We start from the raw sequence: 22,601 nt of genomic DNA, 5'->3' as shown, positions 1-22,601 counted from the left end.
AAATTGAAACTGTTGCGTGACTGCAAATGTGGCCACAAGTCCAGGAGTTCAAAGCACTATTGCTGATACTGCAGTTTTTATGGGCCTGGTTTTGGCTGCCAGGGTTTCCAGAAGTATAAAAAGGGGAGGGGATGGTACCTGCCCTCACTCCTGGTGATGCCAGTCCAAATACTTGCATGCCTGGAGTTTTAGTCAGATTGGTGTCTTTGTAGAAAGCAGTAAATGAATGGTGAAGCATGGCCATTGGTAAAACTGAGATTGTGGGTGATGAGTACAGCAGGCATGGCTTCAGCAGGGCAAGGACTTGGTTCGCCCTCTCCTCCCAAGATCACCAGCTTTCAGCGACATGACCAGTGCACCCATAATTTTTCACAACTTGGTTTGCATCTCCTTTGAGAACAAAGTGAATCTATGGCGCTACCTGGATGTATGTTAGTATTATTTTGTTATTGTTCACATCCGATGGTGCTCAGGGGTTACTCCTGACTCTGCTCGCAGAAATTGCTCCTGGTAAGCCCAGGACCATGTGGGATGCCAGGATTTGAATCACCGTCTGTCCTGAATTGGCTGTGTGCAAGGCAAACACCCTACTGCTGTGCTATCTCTTCGGCTTCAACCTGTTAGTGTATCTTTTTTTTGTTTGTTTGTTTTTTGGGTCACACCCAGCAGCGCTCAGGGGTTACTCCGGCTCTACTAGAGCTCAGAAATCACTCCTGGCAGGCTCGGGGAACCATATGGGATGCCGGGATTTGAACCACCGTCCTTTCGCATGCAAGGCAAAATGCCTTACCTCCATGCTATCTCTCTGGCCCTGACCTGTTAGTATTTTTATATTATTTTTATGTGTTTATGTTTTAAATATATCTGTATTAATCCTTAATGCTAATCTGTGAAGTAGATATTACTAGTTTTATGTTATAAATGAGGAAATGGAATCCTATTAAATTTGAAGGATTTCTTTTTTTGATTTTTGGGTCACATCTGGTGGTGCTCAGGGGTCACTCCTGGCTCTGTGCTCAGAAATTGCCCCTGGCAAGCTTGGGGGACTATATGAGATGTCACCATCTGTACTGGGTCGGGTTGCATGCAAGGCAAATGCCCTACTGCTGTGCTCTCTCTCAGGCCAATTTGAAGGATTTCTAAGGTTATAGTTAGTATTACAATAGAATTTTGTGTCTGATTCCAATGATTTTCCCCCAAAATGCTTTAAAAACACTTTCAGGCCAGGGAAGTATCTCAAAGGGCTTGAACACATACCTGGCATGTGAAGGTCTGAGTTTAAAGATTTCAAGCACTACATGGCCTCTGAATACTGGGCTAACCCTAGTGAACCTCAAAACTGCTAGGCTCGGGCAATACAGGCCAAATATTGCTGAGAGTGCCCCCTGGGTTCCTTGAGTAATGTCTGGCAAATCCCCATTAGAATTTTTATTTTTAGGGGCCAGAGAAATAGCACAGTGGTAGGGCGTTTGCTTTGCATGTGGCCGACCCAGGACAGACCTGGGTTGGATCTCCAGCATCCTATATGGTCCCCCGAGTCTGCCAGGAGCGATTTCTGAACGCAGTCAGGAGTAACCCCTGAGCGCCACTGGGTGTGGCGCAAAAACCAAAAAAAAAATTTTAGGGGTCAGAGTGATAGTACAGTGGGTAAGGCACTTGTTTTGTACTCATCTGACTGGGGTTTGATGCCCAACATTACATATGGTCCCTCAAGCCCATCAGGAGTAGTTCCTGAGTACAGAGCCTTATATGTTGTATTATCTCTCCAAACCAGTCTTTGTGAATTTAGAAATCTTTTATAGTTGTCAAATTTTCCAAGTCTCCCATATTCAGTTACAGTACAATACATTTAGAATTGGGGATTCAGGGGGCCGGAGCAATAGCACAGCAGTTATGATATTGGCCTTGCACTCGACCCACCCAGGATTGACCCGGGTTCAATCCCCAGCATCCCTTAAAGTTCCCCAAGCCTGCCAGGAGGGATTTCTGAGTGCAGAGCTAGGAGTAACCCCTGAGTGCCACCAGCTGTGTCCCCAAAACCAACCCCCCCCAAACAAAACAAAACTAAAACTAAAAAAATTAGAGGGAGAAGAAGAATCGGGGGGCTGGAGCGATAATACAACATGTTGGGTATTTGCCTTGCACGCTGCTGACCTGGATTCAATCCTCAACATCCAGATAACCTCAAGCCTGCCAGGAATCATTCCTGAGTACCACTGGGGCACACACACACATGTTACACACACACACGTTACACACATACACACGTTACACACAACACACACACACGTTAAAAATCTAAAGGATTATTTAGTCAAAAGCTACCTGATTAGCTAGCAAAGATTATATTAGTACGCTCTAAATGAAGTTCAAGTGAAGAAGGGGAGGTGTAGTTATTTGTCCAATTTGATAACTTATTACTAAATTACTCTTTATCTTTTCATCGCTCTTTTAAATAATAACATTTTAAAGTATTTGTATCACCTTAAATTTTGCATATTTAATCATTGTGACAAACATTTAGATGATATTATTGTAATACATTTAATTAGTTTTTAGGCCTACTCAGTGGTACTCAGGGGCTACTCCCAACTTTACAATTGGGGTTTGACCCCATGGTGTTCAGGGAATCATGTTCTGCCAGAAGTAAAACTGGGGTTGAGGTGTTAGAGAGACAGTATGAAAGGTAAAGTGGTTTGATCCCCAGAATCTTTTTGTTGTTGTTTTGTTTAGTTTTTGGGTTACATCCGATGGCGCTCAGGGGTACTCCTGGCTCTGTACTCAGAAGTTGCTCCTGCCAGGCTTAGGGGATCATCTCTGATGCTGGGATTCGAACTGGGGTCTGCCCTGTATTGGCCTTGTGCGAGGCAAATGCCTTAACGCTGTGCTATCGCTCTAGCCCCGATTCCCAGAATCTTACACTTGTGGCAAGCTTCCATGGACTGGTCCACCTGGCCCTCCACTATATTGTCTTTGAATATTATTACCATCCTATCTTTTATCTTTCTTATATCCCATAAATGAGATTATTCTATATCTATCTCTCTCCGACTCATTTCACTCAGCATAATACTCTTCATATACATTCATGTATAAATTTCATGACTTCATTTTTCCTAACAGCTGCATAATATTCCATTGGTAGATATACCATAGTTTCTGTAGCCACTTATCTGTTCTCGGGCACTAAGGTGTTTCTAGATTCTAGCTATTGTAAATAGTGCTGCAAAAACAAGAGTGCAGAGAGGGCTTTTTTGTATTGCGTTTTTATATTCCTACTATATATCCCTAGGAGTTGTATTGCTGGATCACATGGGCTTACTCTATTTTTATAGTTGAGAAACTCCAAATATCTATGTTTATCATTTTGAATATAAATATACTATAAAATTAAAATAATATAAATACCTTTTTTTTTTTTTTTTGGTTTTTCGGGCCACACCCGTTTGATGCTCAGGGATTACTCCTGGCTAAGGGCTCAAAAATTGCCCCTGGCTTGGTGGACCATATGGGACGCTGGGGGATCAAACCTCGGTCGCCATCTTTCCTTGGCTAGCGCTTGCAAGGCAGACACCTTACCTCTAGCGCCCCCTCGCCAGCCCCATAAATATCTTTCTTAATCTTTTTTTTTTTTTGGGCCACACCCTGTGACGCTCAGGGGTTACTCCTGGCTATGCGCTCAGAAGTTGCTCCTGGCTTCTTGGGGGACCATATGGGGCGCCGGGGGATCAAACCGCGGTCCGTCCTAGGCTAGCGCAGGCAAGGCAGGCACCTTACCTCCAGCGCCACCGCCCGGCCCCTCTTAATCTTAATTTAAAAATAGTTTTGTAGTACCAGAAAGATAATAGAATGTAGGGTGTGTTTTCCTTGTAGGTGACTGATCCAAATTGCCATCCTAGCACCACACATAGTTCCCATGGCACCACCAGAAGCAATCTCTGATAACAAAGCTGAGAGTAATCGTTGCACACCACTGGGTATGATCCCAAAATCAAAGTAAGTTGTGCAATGTACTTATGTCAACGAAGCCTGAAATTTAAATTATAAATGCAAAAGTAAAGTATATTAAAAATTTCCAAATGCCTGTTACCATTTTACTGCTTTTGTTTGTCTATTTGAAGTACTGAGAATTGAGTCTAGGTCTCATATATACAAAATGTGTTCTTTTTTACTGAGTCATATCCCTCTCTCCCATTACCATTTTAAATTCTCCCCCAAACACTCACATAGACAGTATCATTTTGTGTTTCAATTTTTAATTCATTTCATGTTTTTGGTCACACCTGGTGATACTCAGGGGTTAGCCTTGGTTCTATGCCCAGGAAATATTCCTGACGAACTTGGGAACCATGCAGGGTGCTGGGGATTGAACTCAGGTCAGTCGCATGCCAGCTAAGGCCCTACCTACTATACTAGTTCTCCAACCCTAATTTTGTGTTTTTGTAAGATGTTGACTGTTCAGCTAGTGAATTTTCATGATCCTTTTTGTGGTATGTCTTCATCATAAAGTCTCTCACCACTTTATTCTTTATTTTTTAAATTTTTGTTAAACACAATGATTCATCAAAGTGATTTCATTTCAATCATTTCAGGTATTCAAACACTAATTTTATCACCAGTGTGCTTTCCCTTCACCAGTGTTCTGAATTTCCCACCTACCACCCTAGCCTTCCCCCTTGTAGGCACAAACTTATTTCTTTTTATATGTTACAACACAAAGACAAATGGAATTATCAAAATTTAATCAAATAAGAGTCAATTTGAAATGCTTGTTATATTTCTCCACGATATTACTAAATGAATGTCTAAAGATTTACTAGGCTGTGGTTCATATCAGTTGAGTATTCTTTGCAACTATTTAGGTTCACTGAGCTTGGGATATTTCTATATAACTTTCATATAATATAATTATGTATTATATCATATTATAATACATTATAATGTTATATATTTTTTTTCTTTTTTGAGTCACACCCGGCAGCGCTCAGGGGTTATTCCTGGCTCTAAGCTCAGAAATCGCTCCTGGCAGGCTCGGGGGACCATATGGGATGCCAGGATTCGAACCAATGACCTTCTGCATGAAAGGCAAATGCCTTACCTCCATGCTATTTCTCTGGCCCTTGTATTATATTTTATAATATTTTATTCCTGTGAGATTACTAGGCTGACAATGATAAAACATAAAGTTTTGTGGGGTCAGTGGCTATGGGATCTAGGATCTATAGATCTGAAACAAATATTCACCACTTCATTCTTTCTTTAATTTTTGTACCTGAGAAGATTTTCTCTTTAGAAAAAAGGTCTGATGCTAATTCATCCATAATTATGTTGAACCCAGAACAGTTCATATAGTTGTTGTTACAGATTCCATACAGCCTGGAATATATATTGGTTTTTGGTTTTTGGGCCACACTCGTTTGATGTTCAGGAGTTACTCCTGGCTATGCACTCAGAAATTGTCCCTGGCTTGGGGGGAACACTGGGAGATCAAACCGCGGTCCGTCCTACACTAGCACTTGCAAGGCAGACAACTTACCTCTAGCGCCACCTCTATGGCCCCAAGTCTGTAATATTATTTTACATTCCACATAGTTACCTAGTGGTAGAATTACCATATAAATTATGCCAAGTTTTCTACTAGAAAAGTAAAACACAAAAATTGACTGTTACATTGTCCTTCATACATCATTTATGAAATGAGATTTTTGTTGCTTTGACAGATAAAGTCACTCTTTTATCTGAGCTGCTCAGACCTCCTCCTGGGAATATACAGGCTCATTGAAGTGCTTCTCCATGGAACTTTGAAAGCCAATAAGGACATTGTCTGCTATAACCTGCAATCAGTTGGTCAGGTGAGTTCTACTAGATTGTGATTGTACCTTGCACACAACTGACATCTAAATAGCAAAGATAAACCATTATGGAATGTAGGACCTTTTCTGTTTTTGTCATATCTTGAAATAATAGGCTTTATTTTTATATAAATTAATATTACTAGTTTATTATTAAAAATAGCTATTGTTGGGGCCAGAGAAATAGCATGGAAGTAAAGCATTTGTCTTGCATGCATAAGGACAGTGGTTTGAATCCCGGCATCCCATATGGTCCCCCAAGCCTGCCAGAAGCGATTTCCTCTCAGGAGGAACCCCTGAGAGCTGCCAGGTGTGACCCAAAAAACAAAAAAGAGATGGCTATTGTTATAGGCACTGCTGATTTTTGGACCCGATATATAAAAGAATTCCCTTGGAGACAGCTGCAAGAATCAAGATTTTTTTTCTTTTGGTTTTTGGGTCACATCAGTAGCGCTTAGGGGGTACTCCTGGCTCTGTGCTCAGAAATAGCTCCTGGCAGGGTCAGGGGACCATATGAGATGCTTGAAATCAAACAGGGTCTGTCCTGGGTTGGCCACATGGAAGGCAAACATCCTACCACTGTGCTATTGCTCCAACCCCAGAATCAAGATTTTTAGATAGCATGTAATCTCCTTTCTGGGTAGCAAGCTCTAGTGGGGCCAAAGATGAAAACAAAGATAATATTCCTTAGTCTATTTTTTCTTTTCTTTTTTTGTTTTTGTTCTTGTTTTTTGGGGTCACACCCGGCAGCTCTCAGGGGTTACTCCTAGCTCTATGCTCAAAAATTTCTCCTGGCAGGCTCAGGGACCATATGGGATGCTGGGATTCAAACCATCGTTCTTCTGCATGTAAGGCAAACGCCCTACACCCATGTTATCTCTCTAGCCCCTAGTCTACTTTTCTCTAAGAAAAGACTTTTCTCGTCTTCAACAGGGCCACTACCTACTGCATGTATGTGCTAATCATGCTGTGCTCAGCAGGGCCCCAGTGATATAGTGGAGACAGCAATGGCAAGTCCACCAGTTCTAGGAAGATGGGGCAAGTGCAAAATAGCACTACTAGGCTCCAGTTCCAGTAATGTAGAGTGAAATGAATAAAAAAATGGTATTTTATAGTGTGTAGAGAAAGTTTGAACAGACACTTGCCCCTATGGATGAATTAATAATAGCAATGGGTCTTTTTTTCATGTGTGAATTTTTGCACCTTTTAAATATCTAGGTTTATGTTGGGTCCTGGGTAAATAAGTCTACACATGCTCTTTCAGAGCAGACTTTCCATTCCCTACCACATTTTGTAGCCTACTGGTAAGTCCCACTGATTTTATTATTATTATTATTATTATTATTATTATTATTATTATTATTATTATTATTATTATGGTTTTTTGGACACACCTGATGGCGCTCAGGAGTTACTCCTGGCTCTGCACTCAAAAGTCACTCCTGGCAGGCTGGGGGACTATATATAATGCTGGGATTTGAACCGGGGTCTGTCCTGTGTTGGCTGTGTGCAAGGCAAACGCCTTACCGCTGTACTATCACTCCAGATGTCCCACTGATTTTTAAAGCTACACATTTTTTGTATGTGTGTGTGTGTGTGTGTGTATGCATGCGTGTCCCCTGTCACTGTGGGGACTCCCCAGAAGATTTTGTTAAGTGCAGAATATAAGGGTGTTGATGTCAGTGTAGGGGTGGAATGTGGAGGAAAACATAATGAAAGAGCTATTCTCCCTCTACCCAGCTCTAGATAGGAAGATTCTCAGTTGATCTTGAGAGTTTCCCAGTGAGAATGGAAACATACAGGGAAGATTTCTTGGAGATAATAGAAACAATCTAAGGAAGGAGAGGACATTATATTTTTATTTTACTTTATTTTGGGGGCCATTCCCGGTTGTGCTCAGGGCTTACTTCTGACTCTGTGCTCAGAATGACACCTGGTAGACTCAGGGTGCCAGGGATCGAACCTGTGTTGTTTTTGTTTTTTGGGGTCACACCCGGCAGCTCTCAGGGGTTAGTTACTCCTGGATCTATGCTCAAAAATATTTCGAACCTGCAAGGCAAGTGCTTTATCTGCTGTTGTATTCCTCTGGCTCTGAGAAGAACATTATCCTTTGTTCTTCATGCCGTCACAGCTATTTGATTTACCTTTGCCTTGCATAGGTTCCTTTTGACAAGTGACAAATCATGGTACAGTGGAGAAGCCTATCACTGCTAGCTAGCTTAGCTTGTTCAACTGGTTTCACTAGCTCAGTTAATTTTTGCTAGCCTGCTTTAGTAAGTATGCAGCTTTAATCCATATTTCTAACCCTGTCCCCATGAGTGTTTTCTTTGCAATTGATTTTCATTATGCACAAGCACTCAAAGAACTTGCAGCATTAGAGGCACAAACCCCGCTCTCCTCAGGAAAAGGCCCTTCCTGATTGTGGGTTGAAACTCGGGTGAAGTTTCTTGGACAGACCCAGTCTGCATCTCCTGCCATTCTAATGCAGTCTTTTTGTCCCAGAGGGAGCTGTTCCACGCACACTCTCAGCTTTTTTTTTTTTTAGAGAGGGTTGTTTCATATGTAAGTAAGTTTGATGTGATTATGGGAAAAATGAATTTCACATATTGGTATGCTCTTCATTATGAACTTGACTGAGTACCCTAAAGTGTGTGTGTATGTGTGTTTGTGTGTGATTGTGTGTATCTGTAATGTCTGTTCTTTTTTGGTTTTGGGCTTTTTTGGTTTTGGGATCACACTCCCTGGTGCTCAGAACTTATTCCTGGCTCGGGGCTCAGGGGACCGTATGGGTGCCAAGTATCGAACCCAAGTCAGCCACATGTAAAGCAAGCACCTTACTGACTGTACTATATCTCAGGTCCCTATGTTTTTGTTGATGGTGGTTTTTTAAATTGGGTGTGGGGTCAGGTAGGGCACTTGTCTTACATATAGCTGACCTAGGTTCTATCCCATAAGGTTCACCAAGTTCCCTCCAGGACAGATCTCCAAGTGCAGAGCCAGGAGTAAGGCCTGAATACTATTAGATGTGACCTCCCGCCAAAAAATATTTTTTGTTCTAGTGTAGGTAATATGACTTTGATTATGTGGTGAGAGACTTAAGTGAGTGGGGGAAAACAAGTGATAGCCTCAAGAGGGAAGTCTGCTGCTTTCTTCTCTTCCTACCTTGGTCACAGTCACCTGGGAAGGCACCAGACTGCGTTTGGACTTGTAAAGTTGGCTACAAGTATCTATATGGCATGGTAGATATCATCCCACCAGTCCCACAAGGCAGCTGACAAGCTGTACCTAAATTCCACTTGGCTATCCACTGAGTGAAAAAATGGCTCAGACCTACTCTACTCAGGTATTCCAGGAGCATCAACATCCCTCAGAAAAAAGAATTTCATGAGGATAGGAATAGTGAAGTAAAATGGGTTTATTTGGGAGCTTTGGGGAAGGAGAATCTACATCCCATATGGATCTGCAGTGAATCCCCTAGATGGAGAGAATACATGCCAGAGCTTAGTTAGGTTCAATCCCAGAATGTACCTCTTTTATCTACCAGGTTAGTTCACATACAGTTTTTCCTAACCTGCAGCCCCATGTCTGTTGCTAGAGTGGTTGCCAAGGCAGAGTTTGGAGCTGTTGATCATCTTCTGTGATAATTTAAGCATAGCCTTGGCCTCTTCTCCCAGCGGGTCCAACCATGTTCTCTGGTCCTGAAATTCTACATCTCAAAGGTGGGCTCTTCATGTGGGTTTTGTGCCTCAGAGACTTTTTTGCTTTAGGGCTAGTAAAATTTCTCAATAGTGTTTTTCCTTCAATGTACATTACCAAGGCATCCCTAACTTTGCCTATAACACTAATGTCAATATAATGTTTGAAACTTTAGCTCCAAGTGAAATAATGTAAATAATCCAGGTCCTCAAATTACATGGTTTTCTTTTTTTTTTTTTCTTTCTTTTTTTTTTTTTTTTTTTGGTTTTTGGGTCACACCCGGCAATGCTCAGGGGTTATTCCTGGCTCCACACTCAGAAATTGCTCCTGGCAGGCACGGGGGACCATGTGGGACGCCAGGATTCGAACCGATGACCTCCTGCATGAAAGGCAAACGCCTTACCTCCATGCTATCTCTCCGGCCCCGGTTTTCTTTAAAATCAACAAGATTTTATTAACATTATAACAAAACCATGTTGAATTAAGCACATTTTTGAGGCTTTCTATATTTTGACTGACTAAACACCTTACCAGTGAATTTATACTGGTTTTCATCATCATTAGCATAATCTTGAAGAGAATTCTCTTTTTGCTTTGATACAAGGCAAGTGTCCATGATGCAACCTTTTGCAATCTTTTGTTCAGCTTAAAGTTTTTTTGTTTTTTTTTCATTGCTGTTGCAGTAAAACATCTGTGAGTGGCACATTTGATTGTGGTGCATTGAAGGGCACAGTTGGTGAGATTGGGCAGTTATGGCAATCAGAAACAGGAACTCATGCATATAAGGCAAGTTCTGTATCGCTGAGACACATTCCCAAGTATCAGGAAATGTCTTTACATCTTTTCTTTGAAGGGAAGCATTTTTGAGAAAAGCATACTCAGTTGATAGGTTTTTTTTTTTTATCTTCAGTGCTTTGTCTACTGTTTTGTTCTCTCCTGACATATAAGTATTTTGCTAAAAACCCTCTTTTGGCCTCTTATGGCTTAATGACAGTTCCATTATAAGTTATGTGTCTTGTTTGGGAAAGTTCAAGGAATCAGGATTGCAGCCCAAGGAGGGTGGAAGAGAAAGGAATTTATTCTTGTGGACCTAGAGTTCAGGTATCTCTACCAACTCTCAGCCCTGAGCCAAAGGTCCACTCCTATTTTATGTCTTCAGATGCAGAAGCAAGTGAACGAGCAAGAAAATAGACTTATATAAGCTGAATTGTGCTTAAAGCTTCTGTAACTCTGAAGAATAACTCACAGAACTATTTTTCCAAAGCTGTTTTGGTCTGGTGACATGGATACTTGGGGGACTATATAGGATACCGGGGATCAGTCCTGGGTCGATTGCATGAAAGGCAAGTGCCCTACCTGCTATACTACTTTCCAGTCCCCAGTTTTTGGATTTTGACAATTTGATTATAATGTGTTTTAGTGAAATTTTGTTTAGGTTGCATTTCGAAACCTTTAAGTTTCATGTCTGGAGATTCATATATCTCCTCAGATTTGGAGCATTTTTTTTTTTTTTTTGGTTTTTGGGTCACACTCATTTGATGCTCAAGGGTTACTCCTGGCTATGCGCTCAGAAATCGCCCCTGGCTTGAGGGGACCATATGGGACACCGGGGATTGAACCTCGGTCCGTCCTAGGCTAGCGCAGGCAAGGCAGGCACCTTACCTCTAGCGCCACCTTCCCGGCCCCAGATTTGGAGCATTTTTTTTTTTTTTTTTTTTTGGTTTTTGGGCCACACCCATTTGACGCTCAGGGGTTACTCCTGGCTATGTGCTCAGAAATCGCCCCTGGCTTGGGGGGACCATATGGGACGCCGGGGGATCGAACCGCGGTCCTTCCTTGGCTAGCGCTTGCAAGGCAGACACCTTACCTCCAGCGCCACCTACCCGGCCCCAGATTTGGAGCATTTTTAACCATTATTTCTTAGATCTTTTTTTTTTTTCTCTTTTGGGTGGGGTGGTGAGGGTGGTGGTGGTGTCAGAAGTCAAATTCAAGGCTGCATATATGTACTGTAAGTATTCTACCATTCTCTAACCCAGCAATAATAATTCCTTCTCCTCCTCCTTCTCCTGCTGCTCCTCCTCCTCCTCCTCCTTCTTCTTCCCAAGCGGCGCTCAGGGGTTACTCCTGGCTCTGTGCTCAGAAATCACTCCTGGCGGCTTGGGGGACGCCGGGATTTGAACCACCATCTGTCCTGGATCTGCTGCATGCAAGGCAAACACCCTACCACTGTGCTATTTCTCTGGCCTCAGCAAATACATATATTTGGTTTTTGGGTCACACCCGGCAGCGCTCAGGGGTTACTCCTGGCTCTATGCTCAGAAATCATTCCTGGCAGGCTCGGGGTACCATATGGAATGCCAGGATTTAAAACACTGTCCTTCTGCCTTACCTCCTTGCTATCTCTCCAGCCCTCAAGCAAAAAAAATTTTAATAGCTTGTTGTAGTTTGGCATTTTTTGAGCAAAACCAATGGTTTTTAGGGTTTGCTCCTGGCTCTATACTCAGGGATCATTCCTGACGGGGCTCCAAGACAATTTGGGGTATTAGAGATTTAAACCTGCCTGAGTCAGCCATGTCCAAGCACTTATCTATTAACTATCTCTTTATCCCTAAATAACGTTTTTTTTTCTTGTCCCTAAATAACTTTTTAGTTTTTGTTTTTGGGCCATACTGAACAATTGTCAAGGCTTATTCCTGGCTCTACATTCAGAAATCATTTATGGGGCTTCAAGATCCATATGGAATGCTGAAGATTGAACCCAGATCTGCTGCAGGCAAGGCTTCGTGCCTACCTGCACTATTACCATTTCAGCCCCTACAAGCTCCTGTAGCCTTAAATAAATGCTTACCCTTTTCTTTCCCTTCGCCTCTTGAAACTCTCATGATGCAAATGTAACTCTTGTGTTGTTATATAAATTCCATAGATTTCCTTCTTTTATTCTTTTGTCTCCTCTGAACTTTTTTTTTTGGGGGGGGGGAGTTTATTGGGTCACACCGGGAGCGCTCAAGGGTTACTCCTGACTTTGCACTCAGAAATCGCCCCTGGCAGGCATGGGGGACCATATGGGATACTGGGATTCGAACCACCGTCCTTCTGCATGCTAGGCAAATGCCTCACCTCCATGCTATCTCTCTGGCCCCATCCTCTGGATTTGTTTGTTTGTTTTGGGGCCACATCCTGTTGCACTCAGGGATCACTCCTGGCTCAGTACCCAGAAATCGCTTTTGGCAGGCTCAGTGGACCATGTGGTATGCTGGATATTAAACCCGGGTCTGACCCAAGTCAGCAGCTTGCAAGGCAAACACTCTCTCCACTATGCTATCACTCTGGCCCCTACAGATTTATTTTCTACTTAAAAATATAATATTGAGGGGCCCGGAGAGATAGCACAGCGGCGTTTGCCTTGCAAGTAGCCGATCCAGGACCAAAGGTGGTTGGTTCGAATCCCGGTGTCCCATATGGTCCCCCGTGCCTGTCAGGAGCTATTTCTGAGCAGACAGCCAGGAGTAACCCCTGAGCACCGCCGGGTGTGACCCAAAAACCAAAATATATAAATATATATATTTATATATATATAATATTGATTATCCCTTTTGCATGTCTCCATCTCATTTATATATATTAAACACCAAATCCAAAGACAATGACAACAGAATCGATACTAATCTACAACAAGCTAGACACAGAGGGGACCACTTATACTAGCAGCTTGGGGGGTAAGGGAGGGAGATATGGGAAGCATGGTGGGAACAGGTGGTGGAGGGAGGACAACTTTGGTGGTGGGAATTCCCCTGATTCAATGTCAGTATGTACCTAAAATATTACTCTGAAAGATATGCAATCCACTTTAGTCAAAATAAAAATTATTATTATAAAAATATGTATATATATGTATATATACTGGAAAACTATGCAGCCATCAGGAAAATGAAGTCATGAAATTTTCCTATATCTGGATGAACATGGAAACTACTGTGCTGAGTAAAATAAGTCAGAGGGAGAGAGATAGAAATAGAATAGTGTCACTCATCTGTGGAATTTAAGAAAAATAAAAGAATAATACCCAGGGCCCGGAGAGATAGCACAGCGGCGTTTGCCTTGCAAGCAGCCGATCCAGGACCAAAGGTGGTTGGTTCGAATCCCGGTGTCCCATATGGTCCCCCGTGCCTGCCAGGAGCTATTTCTGAGCAGACAGCCAGGAGTAACCCCTGAGCACCGCCGGGTGTGACCCCCCAAAAAACAAAAACAAACAAACAAACAAACAAAAAGAATAATACCCAGACACAGTAGAGATGAGGACTGGAAGGACCAGCCCATTATATGAAGCTAACCACAAAGAATGGTGAATGCAGTTAGAGAAATAACTACACTAACAACTATCATGGCAATAGTAGTGAGTGAGAGAAATAAAATGTTTGTCTCAAAGACAGGCAGAGGGTGGGGGAGGAGGGAGATGAAGTGTATTGATGATGGGAAGGTTGCAGTGATGAAGGGAAGGTGTACTTTTTATGACTGAAACACAAACACAAACATGTTTGTAATCATAATGCTTAAAGATACTACAAAAATATAAAAAAAATGTCTCCAGGCTTTTTTACTTTCATATTTATTTTAAAAAATATGGGGCCGGCGAGGTGGCACTAGAGGTAGAGCCTTGCAAGCGCTAGCCAAGGAAGGACCGCGGTTCCATCCCTCGGCGTCCCATATGGTCCCCCCAAGCCAGGGGCAATTTCTGAGTGCTTAGCCAGGAGTAACCCCTGAGAATCAAATGGGTGTGGCCCGAAAAAGCAAAAAAAAAAAAAAAAAAATAGGGGCTGGAGTGATAGCACAGTGGTAGGGCATTTCTTTGCACACAGCCAATCTGAGACAGACCCGGTTCAACCCCCAACTTCCCATATGGTCCTCTGAGCCTGCCAGGAGCAATTTCTGAGCACAGAACTCAGGAGCATGAGCACTACCAGGTGTGGCCCCAAAACTATAATAGGTATGATTCTTATTGTAGGAAACAATTAAATAAATTGAAGAAACATCTGGGTGGGATAGTTATTAGTTGTTTTGATTTTTTCTTAGGTATTCTACATTTCTTCATTTTTCTACACCACTAATTATATTTGGTATCTATGCAAAGAAATGTGGTTGAAACATAAACAAAATGGACAGATCAGAACTCCATTGGTAAGTTTTATGTCAGAGCTAATAGGTAAGACCAATATGTCATGGGACTGGAGCGATAACACAGCAGGTAGGGTATTTGCCTTGCATGTGGCTGACCGAGGTTCAATCCCTGATATCCCACATGGTCTCCTCAGCCTACCAGGAGTGATTTCTGAATGCAGAGCCAGGAATAGCACCTGAGTGCCTGCCAGGTGTGGCCCAAAAACAAACAAACAAATAGAACCATATGTCAATAGCTAACATTTTACTCAGTGTTAAAAAACTAAAAAATGTTGTTCTACTAAGATTAGAGACCTACTCTTATCATTATTGTTTAACCTAGTACTAGAAATCCTAGCCAGAACAATTATACAAGAAAAATAAATAAAAGGGATTCAAACTTGAAAAGAAGAGATAACAATTGTCACTGTTGTGACTTGCACAATATTATCTATAGAAAACCTTAAGGCTCACCAAAAACTATTAGGAAATAATAAGCAGATATAGTAAAGTTACAGGCTACTATCTATTGTATTTATATATACAATAATATAGCAGAGAGAGAGAAACCAAAAAATTATATTGGACCAGATATGTAGATGAAATGGTAGAGCACATGCCTACAAGTGGTTCCAGGCAACTGCACATTGCCAGATAGGACCCTTAATTTTTTTTTTAAAGAAAGAGATACTGGGGCCAGAGAGATAGCAAAAAAAAAAAAAAAGAAGGAAGGAAGGAAGGAAGGAAGGAAGGAAGGAAGGAAGGAAGGAAGGAAGGAAGGAAGGAAGGAAGGAAGGAAGGAAGGAAGGAAGGAAGGAAGGAAGGAAGGAAGGAAGGAAGGAAGGAAGGAAGGAAGGAAGAGATACCATTCAGAATTTTATTAAAAGGAATATGGTGCCAGGATCAGATCCAAGTTAGCCCCATGCAAGGTTAAGTGCCCTATCTACTATACTGTTGTTCTGTCCCAAGTTGTTCCCCCCCCCCATATTTTAGGCTATACCCAATGATGCTCAGGGGTTACTTCTAGCTCTGCATTCAGGAATTACTCCTAGTAGTGCTCAGGGGGCCATATTGGAATGAACCCAGGTCAGCACATATAAGGCCTGTACTCTATTCATTGTACTATCACTCCAGCCCACCACCCCCACAAGTATTTCTTTCTGTGTGTGTGTGTGTGTGTGTGTGTGTGTGGTTTTTGGGTCACACCCGGCAGTGCTCAGGGGTTATTCATGGCTCCAGGCTCAGAAATTGCTCCTGGCAGGCACAAGGGACCATATGGGACGCCGGGATTCGAACCGATGACCTCCTGCACGAAAGGCAAACGCTCTACCTCCATGCTATCTCTCCGGCCCCACAAATATTTCTTGACAGACCAAACTGTGTGTTGGAATTTTTTGCCTATCCTAGTATTATATTTTGGTTGTCAATACGCTCAGGACATTAATCACAAGTATTCTTTTCATAGATTATAAATTATACTTGTCAGATTGGTCAAATAACCTTCATTTTGTCCAGGTAAGTTTGTAAATATTCATTTATTTCTCTGGGGGTGGTTCAGGTGGGCGCAAGCAAGAGGAAAGGGTTTCTTTGTTTTGTTTTGGTTTTGGGGCCACACCTGGTCATGTTTAGGAGTTACTCCTTGTGGTGGGCTCTGGGCTTAACTTCATGGGATGTCAGAATCAAACCTAGATAGGCTGCATGCAAGGCAAGTATGATACTGTATGATGGCTCCAGTTCCAGAAGAAAATTTTTTTTATTATTTTTTAATTTTTTTTTTTTTTTTTTTTTGGTTTTTGGGCCACACCCGGCGGTGCTCAGGGGTTACTCCTGGCTGTCTGCTCAGAAATAGCTCCTGGCTGGCACGGGGGACCATATGGGACACCGGGATTCGAACCAACCACCTTTGGTCCTGGATCGGCTGCTTGCAAGGCAAAAGCCGCTGTGCTATCTCTCCGGGCCCTATTTTTTAATTTTTATTGTGACCAAAGTGCATTACAAATCTTTCATTGCATCATTTATGGTACATAGTGACAATGAATGAGGGGCATTCCCACCACCAGTGCTGTCCTCCCTCCGCCCCTGTTCCCAGTATGCATCCCATATCTCCCTCCTTTACCCCCCAGAATGCTAGTGCAACTGGTCTCCACTTTACAGCTTGTTGTAGATTGAGCATCCATTCCACTGTCATTGGAGATAAAAAGGATAAGAAAAAAGGGAGAAAAAAAATTTGGTGACAACTACCAAAAAAAGAAAGAAGAGAGAGAAAGAGAGAGAGAGAGAGAGAGAGAGAGAGAGAGAGAGAGAGAGAGAGAGAAAACAAGAAAAGAAAAATGGAAGAAAAAAGAAAAATAATGGACCCGGCCAATAAAAATAAAAATAAATCTCTAAATAATAACCACAAGAGTGAAAAAGAAAGAGAAAAGTGGAAGAAAAAAGAGAAGGAAAATAGTCAAAAACTAACAAATCAAAACAAAACAAGAAAAAGTGTGGGTGCTGGAGTGGCAGGGTTTGGCGTTCCCCCCACTTTTTTTTTTTTTTTTTGCATAGGCACAGTAAGCATTGGGGAAGAAAGGAAATTCCCATGACCTAAGAGATTCAGGGTTTCTCCATCCTTGAAGCATACCATCATGGGATCAACTCCTGGCTCCATATATACTCATTACCCCATCCCAAAGGCTTTTTTGTGATGCCAGGAAAGTTTCCTCTCAGTTGTGTGTGAGAAAATCAAGCCACTGTAGCTAGCGATCTTGGTATTTACTTATCTTCATTGAGTCCATCATACCTAGATAGATGCTCACGGAGCCTTACTGAATAGGGAGCGATGAATATGTGATAATTGGTTCCACTGGTTATAAATTAGGCAAGTAATGTGAAGATACAGATTTTTTAGTTTAGGCCCAATTCTGTCATGAACTTTTTGTGACCTTCAATGAATACTAGGATTCTAAGTTTTTGGCCTCTAATTAATTTTCTTGAACCACAAGATGCTACATGAAAATAGACCTGTGAAAATGGGCACAGAGCTCCTTGGAAAGATCTTTCCTCTCACACTGACTGCATTTTCCATTTCCTCTTCCCTTCCTTCTGTTGATGTGCTAGGGTGGGTTGATAGCGCAGATGCTTGTGTAACACTTGCATATTTAGCTGCGTGCTTGTCAGGAGTTACACTCCTTTAGTTAGTGCTTGGACATAAGCTTTCTCATTTAAATTATGGTGTTCTTACCAAGATCACTCTAGTGTTCACGCCTATGTTCTTCAGGGGTCATACTGGCTGTAGAGCTCAAATGTCTTTTTTTGGTTTGTTTGTTGTTGTTGTGGGGCTGGGGGCACATCCAGCAGTGCTCAGGAGTTACTCCTGTATCTGCACTAAGGAATCACTCCTGGAAGTGCTCAAGGGGCCATACGGGGTGCTGGAAGTTAAACCCATGCCAGCTGTATGCAAGCAAGTGCCTTACATGCTGTACTATTACTCTAGTCCCTCAAATATCTTTTAACTTCCTTCCTTCCTTCCTTCCTTCCTTCCTTCCTTCCTTCCTTCCTTCCTTCCTTCCTTCCTTCCTTCCTTCCTTCCTTCCTTCCTTCCTTCCTCCCTCCCTCCCTCCCTCCCTCCCTCCCTTCTTTCCTTCCTTCCTTCCTTCCTTCCTTCCTTCCTTCCTTCCTTCCTTCCTTCCTTCCTTCCTTCCTTCCTTCCTTCCTTCCTTCCTTCCTTCCTTCCTTCCTTCCTTCCTTCCTTCCTTCCTTCCTTTTTTGTTTTTGGGCCACACCCGGTGATTTCCAGTGCTCACTGTGCATCATACCTTTTATTTTCAGTGCCTGTGTAAACACTGACTGTGTTGCAACTAGAAATCACTAGTTGTTCTAGGGATCACGGACATGAGAGTTTCCAGGTTCAAATGACGGAACCACCAGGATTGGGCTTGGTATCTGTACCAGCACCAGGATGAAGCATGTAGCCTTGAGCTTACAAGACAAGCTCTATGGGGCCAGGCGGTGGCGCTGGAGGTAAGGTGCCTGCCTTGCCTGCGCTAGCCTAGGACGGACCGTGGTTCGATCCCCCGGCGTCCCATATGGTCCCCCAAGAAGCCAGGAGCAACTTCTGAGCGCATAGCCAGGAGTAACCCCTGAGCGTCACAGGGTGTGGCCCAAAAACCAAAAAAAAAAAAAGACAAGCTCTAGGATTTTTTGTTTGTTTATTTTGTTTTGTGGGTTTTTTGTTCTTTTTTTTTTTTTCCATATCCAGTGATATACAGGACTTTTTCCTCACTCTGCTTTCAGGAATTATTACTACCAATGTTTCCAGCAACCATATAGGATGCTGGGGTTCGAACCCATCAGCTGAATGCATAGCAAGTGCTATCTCTCCAAGCCTTAAGTTTTTTTAAATGTCTCTAGCTTTAACTGTCTACCCGTGTTTATGGAGGCAAAGGTTAAAGTTATTTTATTCTCCTCTGCCCCCACCTCCTTCTCCTTTTTCAATGGCAAAAACCTTTCCTTCCTTCCTTCCTTCCTTCCTTCCTTCCTTCCTTCCTTCCTTCCTTCCTTCCTTCCTTCCTTCCTTCCTTCCTTCCTTCCTCCCTCCCTCCCTCCCTCCCTCCCTCCTCCCTCCCTCCCTCCCTCCTTCCTCCTTCCTTCCTTCCTTCCTCCCTCCCTCCCTCCCTCCCTCCCTCCCTTCCTTCCTTCCTTCCTCCCTCCCTCCCTCCCTCCCCCCCTCCCTCCCTCCCTCCTTCCTTCCTTCCTTCCTTCCTTCCTTCCTTCCTTCCTCCCTTCCTTCCTTCCTTCCTCCCTCCCTCCCTCCTCCCTCCCTCCCTCTCTCCCTCCTCCCTCCCTCCCTCCCTCCCTCCCTCCCTCCCTCCTTCCTCCCTTCCTGCCTGCCTGCCTTCCTTCCTTCCTTCCTTCCTTCCTTCCTTCCTTCCTCCCTCCCTCCCTCCCTCCCTCCCTCTTTCTCTCTCTCATCCTCCTTCCTTCCTTCCTTCCTTCCTTCCTTCCTTCCTTCCTTCCTTCCTTCCTTCCTTCCTTCCTTCCTTCCTTCCTTCCTTCTTTCTTTTTTTTCTTTTTGTCTTTGGGCCACACCCGGTGATGCTCAGGGGTTGGCTAGGCGCTCAGAAATCTTTCAGGCTTGGGAGACCATATGGGACGCCGGGAATCTAACTGAGGCCTGTCCTGAGTCAGCCACGTGCAAGGCAAATGCCCACTGCTGCGCTATCGCTCCAGCCCCTATTAATGGCTTTTAAGAAATTTTTCTTGGGGCCGGGCGGTGGCGCTAGAGGTAAGGTGCCTGCCTTGCCTGCGCTAGCCTTGGATGGACCACGGTTCGATCCCCCGGTGTCCCATATGGTCCCTCAAGCCAGGAGCGACTTCTGAGTGCAATAGCCAGGAGTAACCCCTGAGCGTCACCGGGTGTGACCCAAAAACCAAAAAAAAAAAAAAAAAAAGAAATTTTTCTTGGAGAAATTAGATGTTTATATATTTGTGGAGAATGGAGTTGGGAGAACAGGAAATTATTCTTCAAAGGCATAAAAATGACTAAACCAGATATTTTTCTTCCTTCATCATACGTTTTATTTTCTCCTAGCCTGATACCTGTACTATTGATGACACCTGTGTTCTCTCTGGGCAATGTGAGTGAATGTTACTTCAACTTCAGTCAGAGCCACAGGTGACTAAAGACCAAGTATATCATTCACATGGTAGATCATATTTATTTTATTCTACATAAATTGAAATACCTATACATGTATTATGACCAAAGTATTTTATTAAAAATTAAGTATGGAACAAAAGTAGTCAAAGTTAAAACAGACACCAAGTAACTAATAAATATTGTACCTAGGAAAGAAACAACAAGGTGCTATGAGCAAGAAGTAACAAAAAGAAAAGTAAAATTTCATACTTTGATTTTTAATCATATAAAACGAGCATTTCTGTAGTATTTTATCTATAGCAGTACTTGTCCATTCTATTCCTAGATGTATCCTGGTGCCATCACCATTAGCCATGAGTGAACTACTGCCCTCAGCCAACTCATCAGCCTGTGGCACCCTACATATTTATAAAGTTTCCATTTTCCTGGCCAGTTTTCTACTCAGCCTCATCCTAATTGTGGTATGTAGTTGCTACCTGCATTTTGGGAGAGAGGGAAGATTGGAAGGGATAGAGCATTATTCCCAAAGCCTAGGAAAGATGAGGTGGCTAAGAGATCTTGACAATTTGAGCATCACCTTGGTCTTTTTGACTTCACAATCAATTTGACGGAAAGACCTGTGATTATTTTTTTGTTTTTGTTTTTGTTTTTCAACTTTTTGGGCCACACCCGGCGGTGCTCAGGGGTTACTCCTGGCCATCTGCTCAGAAATAGCTCCTGGCAGGCATGGGGGACCATATGGGACACCGGGATTCGAACCAACCACCTTTGGTCCTGGATTGGCTGCTTGCAAGGCAAACGCCGCTGTGCTATCTCTCCGATCCGGGCCCTATTTTTTGAGAATTATACTAGCTCTGTATCTAAAGGATGACATTTCAAAACATAAAATATATACTTTAATTTTCCGAAAATGAACCTTGCATTTATACTATCCCTAACTGGGATTAATGTAAGTAGTGCAGAGATTTATTTAATTTATTTTAATTAATTTAATTTTAATTTATTTTTTTAATTTTGGGTCTCCCAAGCAATCAATATTCAGGAGGCACAGGGGCCCCATCCTGGCAATTCTCAATCACCTGAGTTAGTGATTCATTCGAGGGCCCAAGAATGCAATGTTGCTGGGACGCTGTGGTGCTGGAGATTCCCTGAGCCATCCCAGAGGGACCTAGAAGCTCCCAGGGCCACACATGTTGGTACTAAAGGGTCTCTAGGGGAGTTATGTGCTAGGGATCAACTTAGCAATACTATATGTTTAAGCCTGTACTATTTCTCCAGCTGCTGTAGAGAATTAAATATTCATTTGATACCATCAAATTATTATACAATTGTTGAACAATCATCCTCAGGGCAATATATTATCCATACATAAATAGACAAAATCAGCAAGCAAATATGTCTTTTTCTTTTCTTTTTTTGGTTTTTGGGTCACACCTGGCAGCACTCAGGTGGCTCTATGTTCAGAAATTGCTCCTGGAAGGCTCAGGGGACCATATGGGATGCTGGGATTCAAACCACCATCCTTCTGCATGCAAGGCAAACGCCTTACCTCCATGCTATCTCTCCGGCCCCATTCTATATATACTTTTTTTTTTTTTTTGGGCCACACCTGGTGACGCTCAGGGGTTACTCCTGGCTATGCACTCAGAAGTCGCTCCTGGCTTGGGGGACCATATGGGACACCGGGGGATCGAACTGCAGTCCATCCTAGGCTAGTGCAGGCAAGGCAGGCACCTTAAATCTAGCGTCACCACGCCGGCCCTATATATACTTTTTAAAAAAGTTTTGGCTACCCCTGGTTGTGTTGGGATTACTCTTGGTTCTGCACTTAAGAATCACTCCTGGCAAGTGCTCAGGAGACTATGTAGGATGCTGGGGATCAAACCTGGGTCGGTTGTGTGTATGCTTATACTTATCATATGCTAGTTCAGAGACTGAAAGATATCTTCTTTTTTTTTTTTTTTTTTTTTGTTTTTGTTTTTGGGTCACACCAGGCGGTGCTCAGGGATTACTCCTGGCTGTCTGCTCAAAAATAGCTCCTGGCAGGCACGGGGGACCATATGGGACACCGGGATTCGAACCAACCACCTTTGGTCCTGGATCGGCTGCTTGCAAGGCAAACGCCGCTATGCTATCTCTCTGGGCCCTGAAAGATATCTTCTATCAGATGCAATTTATCTCACAAGTATGTTTGGTTTTGTTAGCACATGACAACCAAATATAATTTAGAGAATTTCCTTTGACAATTAAAACTTATA

General features: G+C 42.8%; 1 protein-coding gene across 2 annotated transcripts in view; it reads left to right on the top strand.

The window, feature by feature from the left end:
• The window catches only part of TMEM116 (transmembrane protein 116), a 33,353-nt gene that overhangs the window by 2,825 nt on the left and 7,927 nt on the right, over positions 1-22,601 (top strand). Inside the window, exons 3-7 of one of the 2 annotated variants that reach the window (XM_049789368.1) lie at positions 5,721-5,852; positions 14,619-14,723; positions 16,168-16,217; positions 20,275-20,358; positions 20,669-20,804. In XM_049789368.1, coding sequence (XP_049645325.1) covers positions 5,721-5,852; positions 14,619-14,723; positions 16,168-16,217; positions 20,275-20,358; positions 20,669-20,804 — 507 coding nt within the window. The remainder of the gene's footprint in view (positions 1-5,720; positions 5,853-14,618; positions 14,724-16,167; positions 16,218-20,274; positions 20,359-20,668; positions 20,805-22,601) is intronic. The other variant, XM_049789369.1, reaches the window with a different exon arrangement.

The sequence above is a fragment of the Suncus etruscus genome, chromosome 15 (assembly GCF_024139225.1).
Source record: "Suncus etruscus isolate mSunEtr1 chromosome 15, mSunEtr1.pri.cur, whole genome shotgun sequence".
NCBI lineage: Eukaryota > Metazoa > Chordata > Mammalia > Eulipotyphla > Soricidae > Suncus > Suncus etruscus.
The sequence above is the reverse complement of the archived record's forward strand: the minus strand, read 5'-3'. Positions and strand labels throughout refer to the sequence as shown.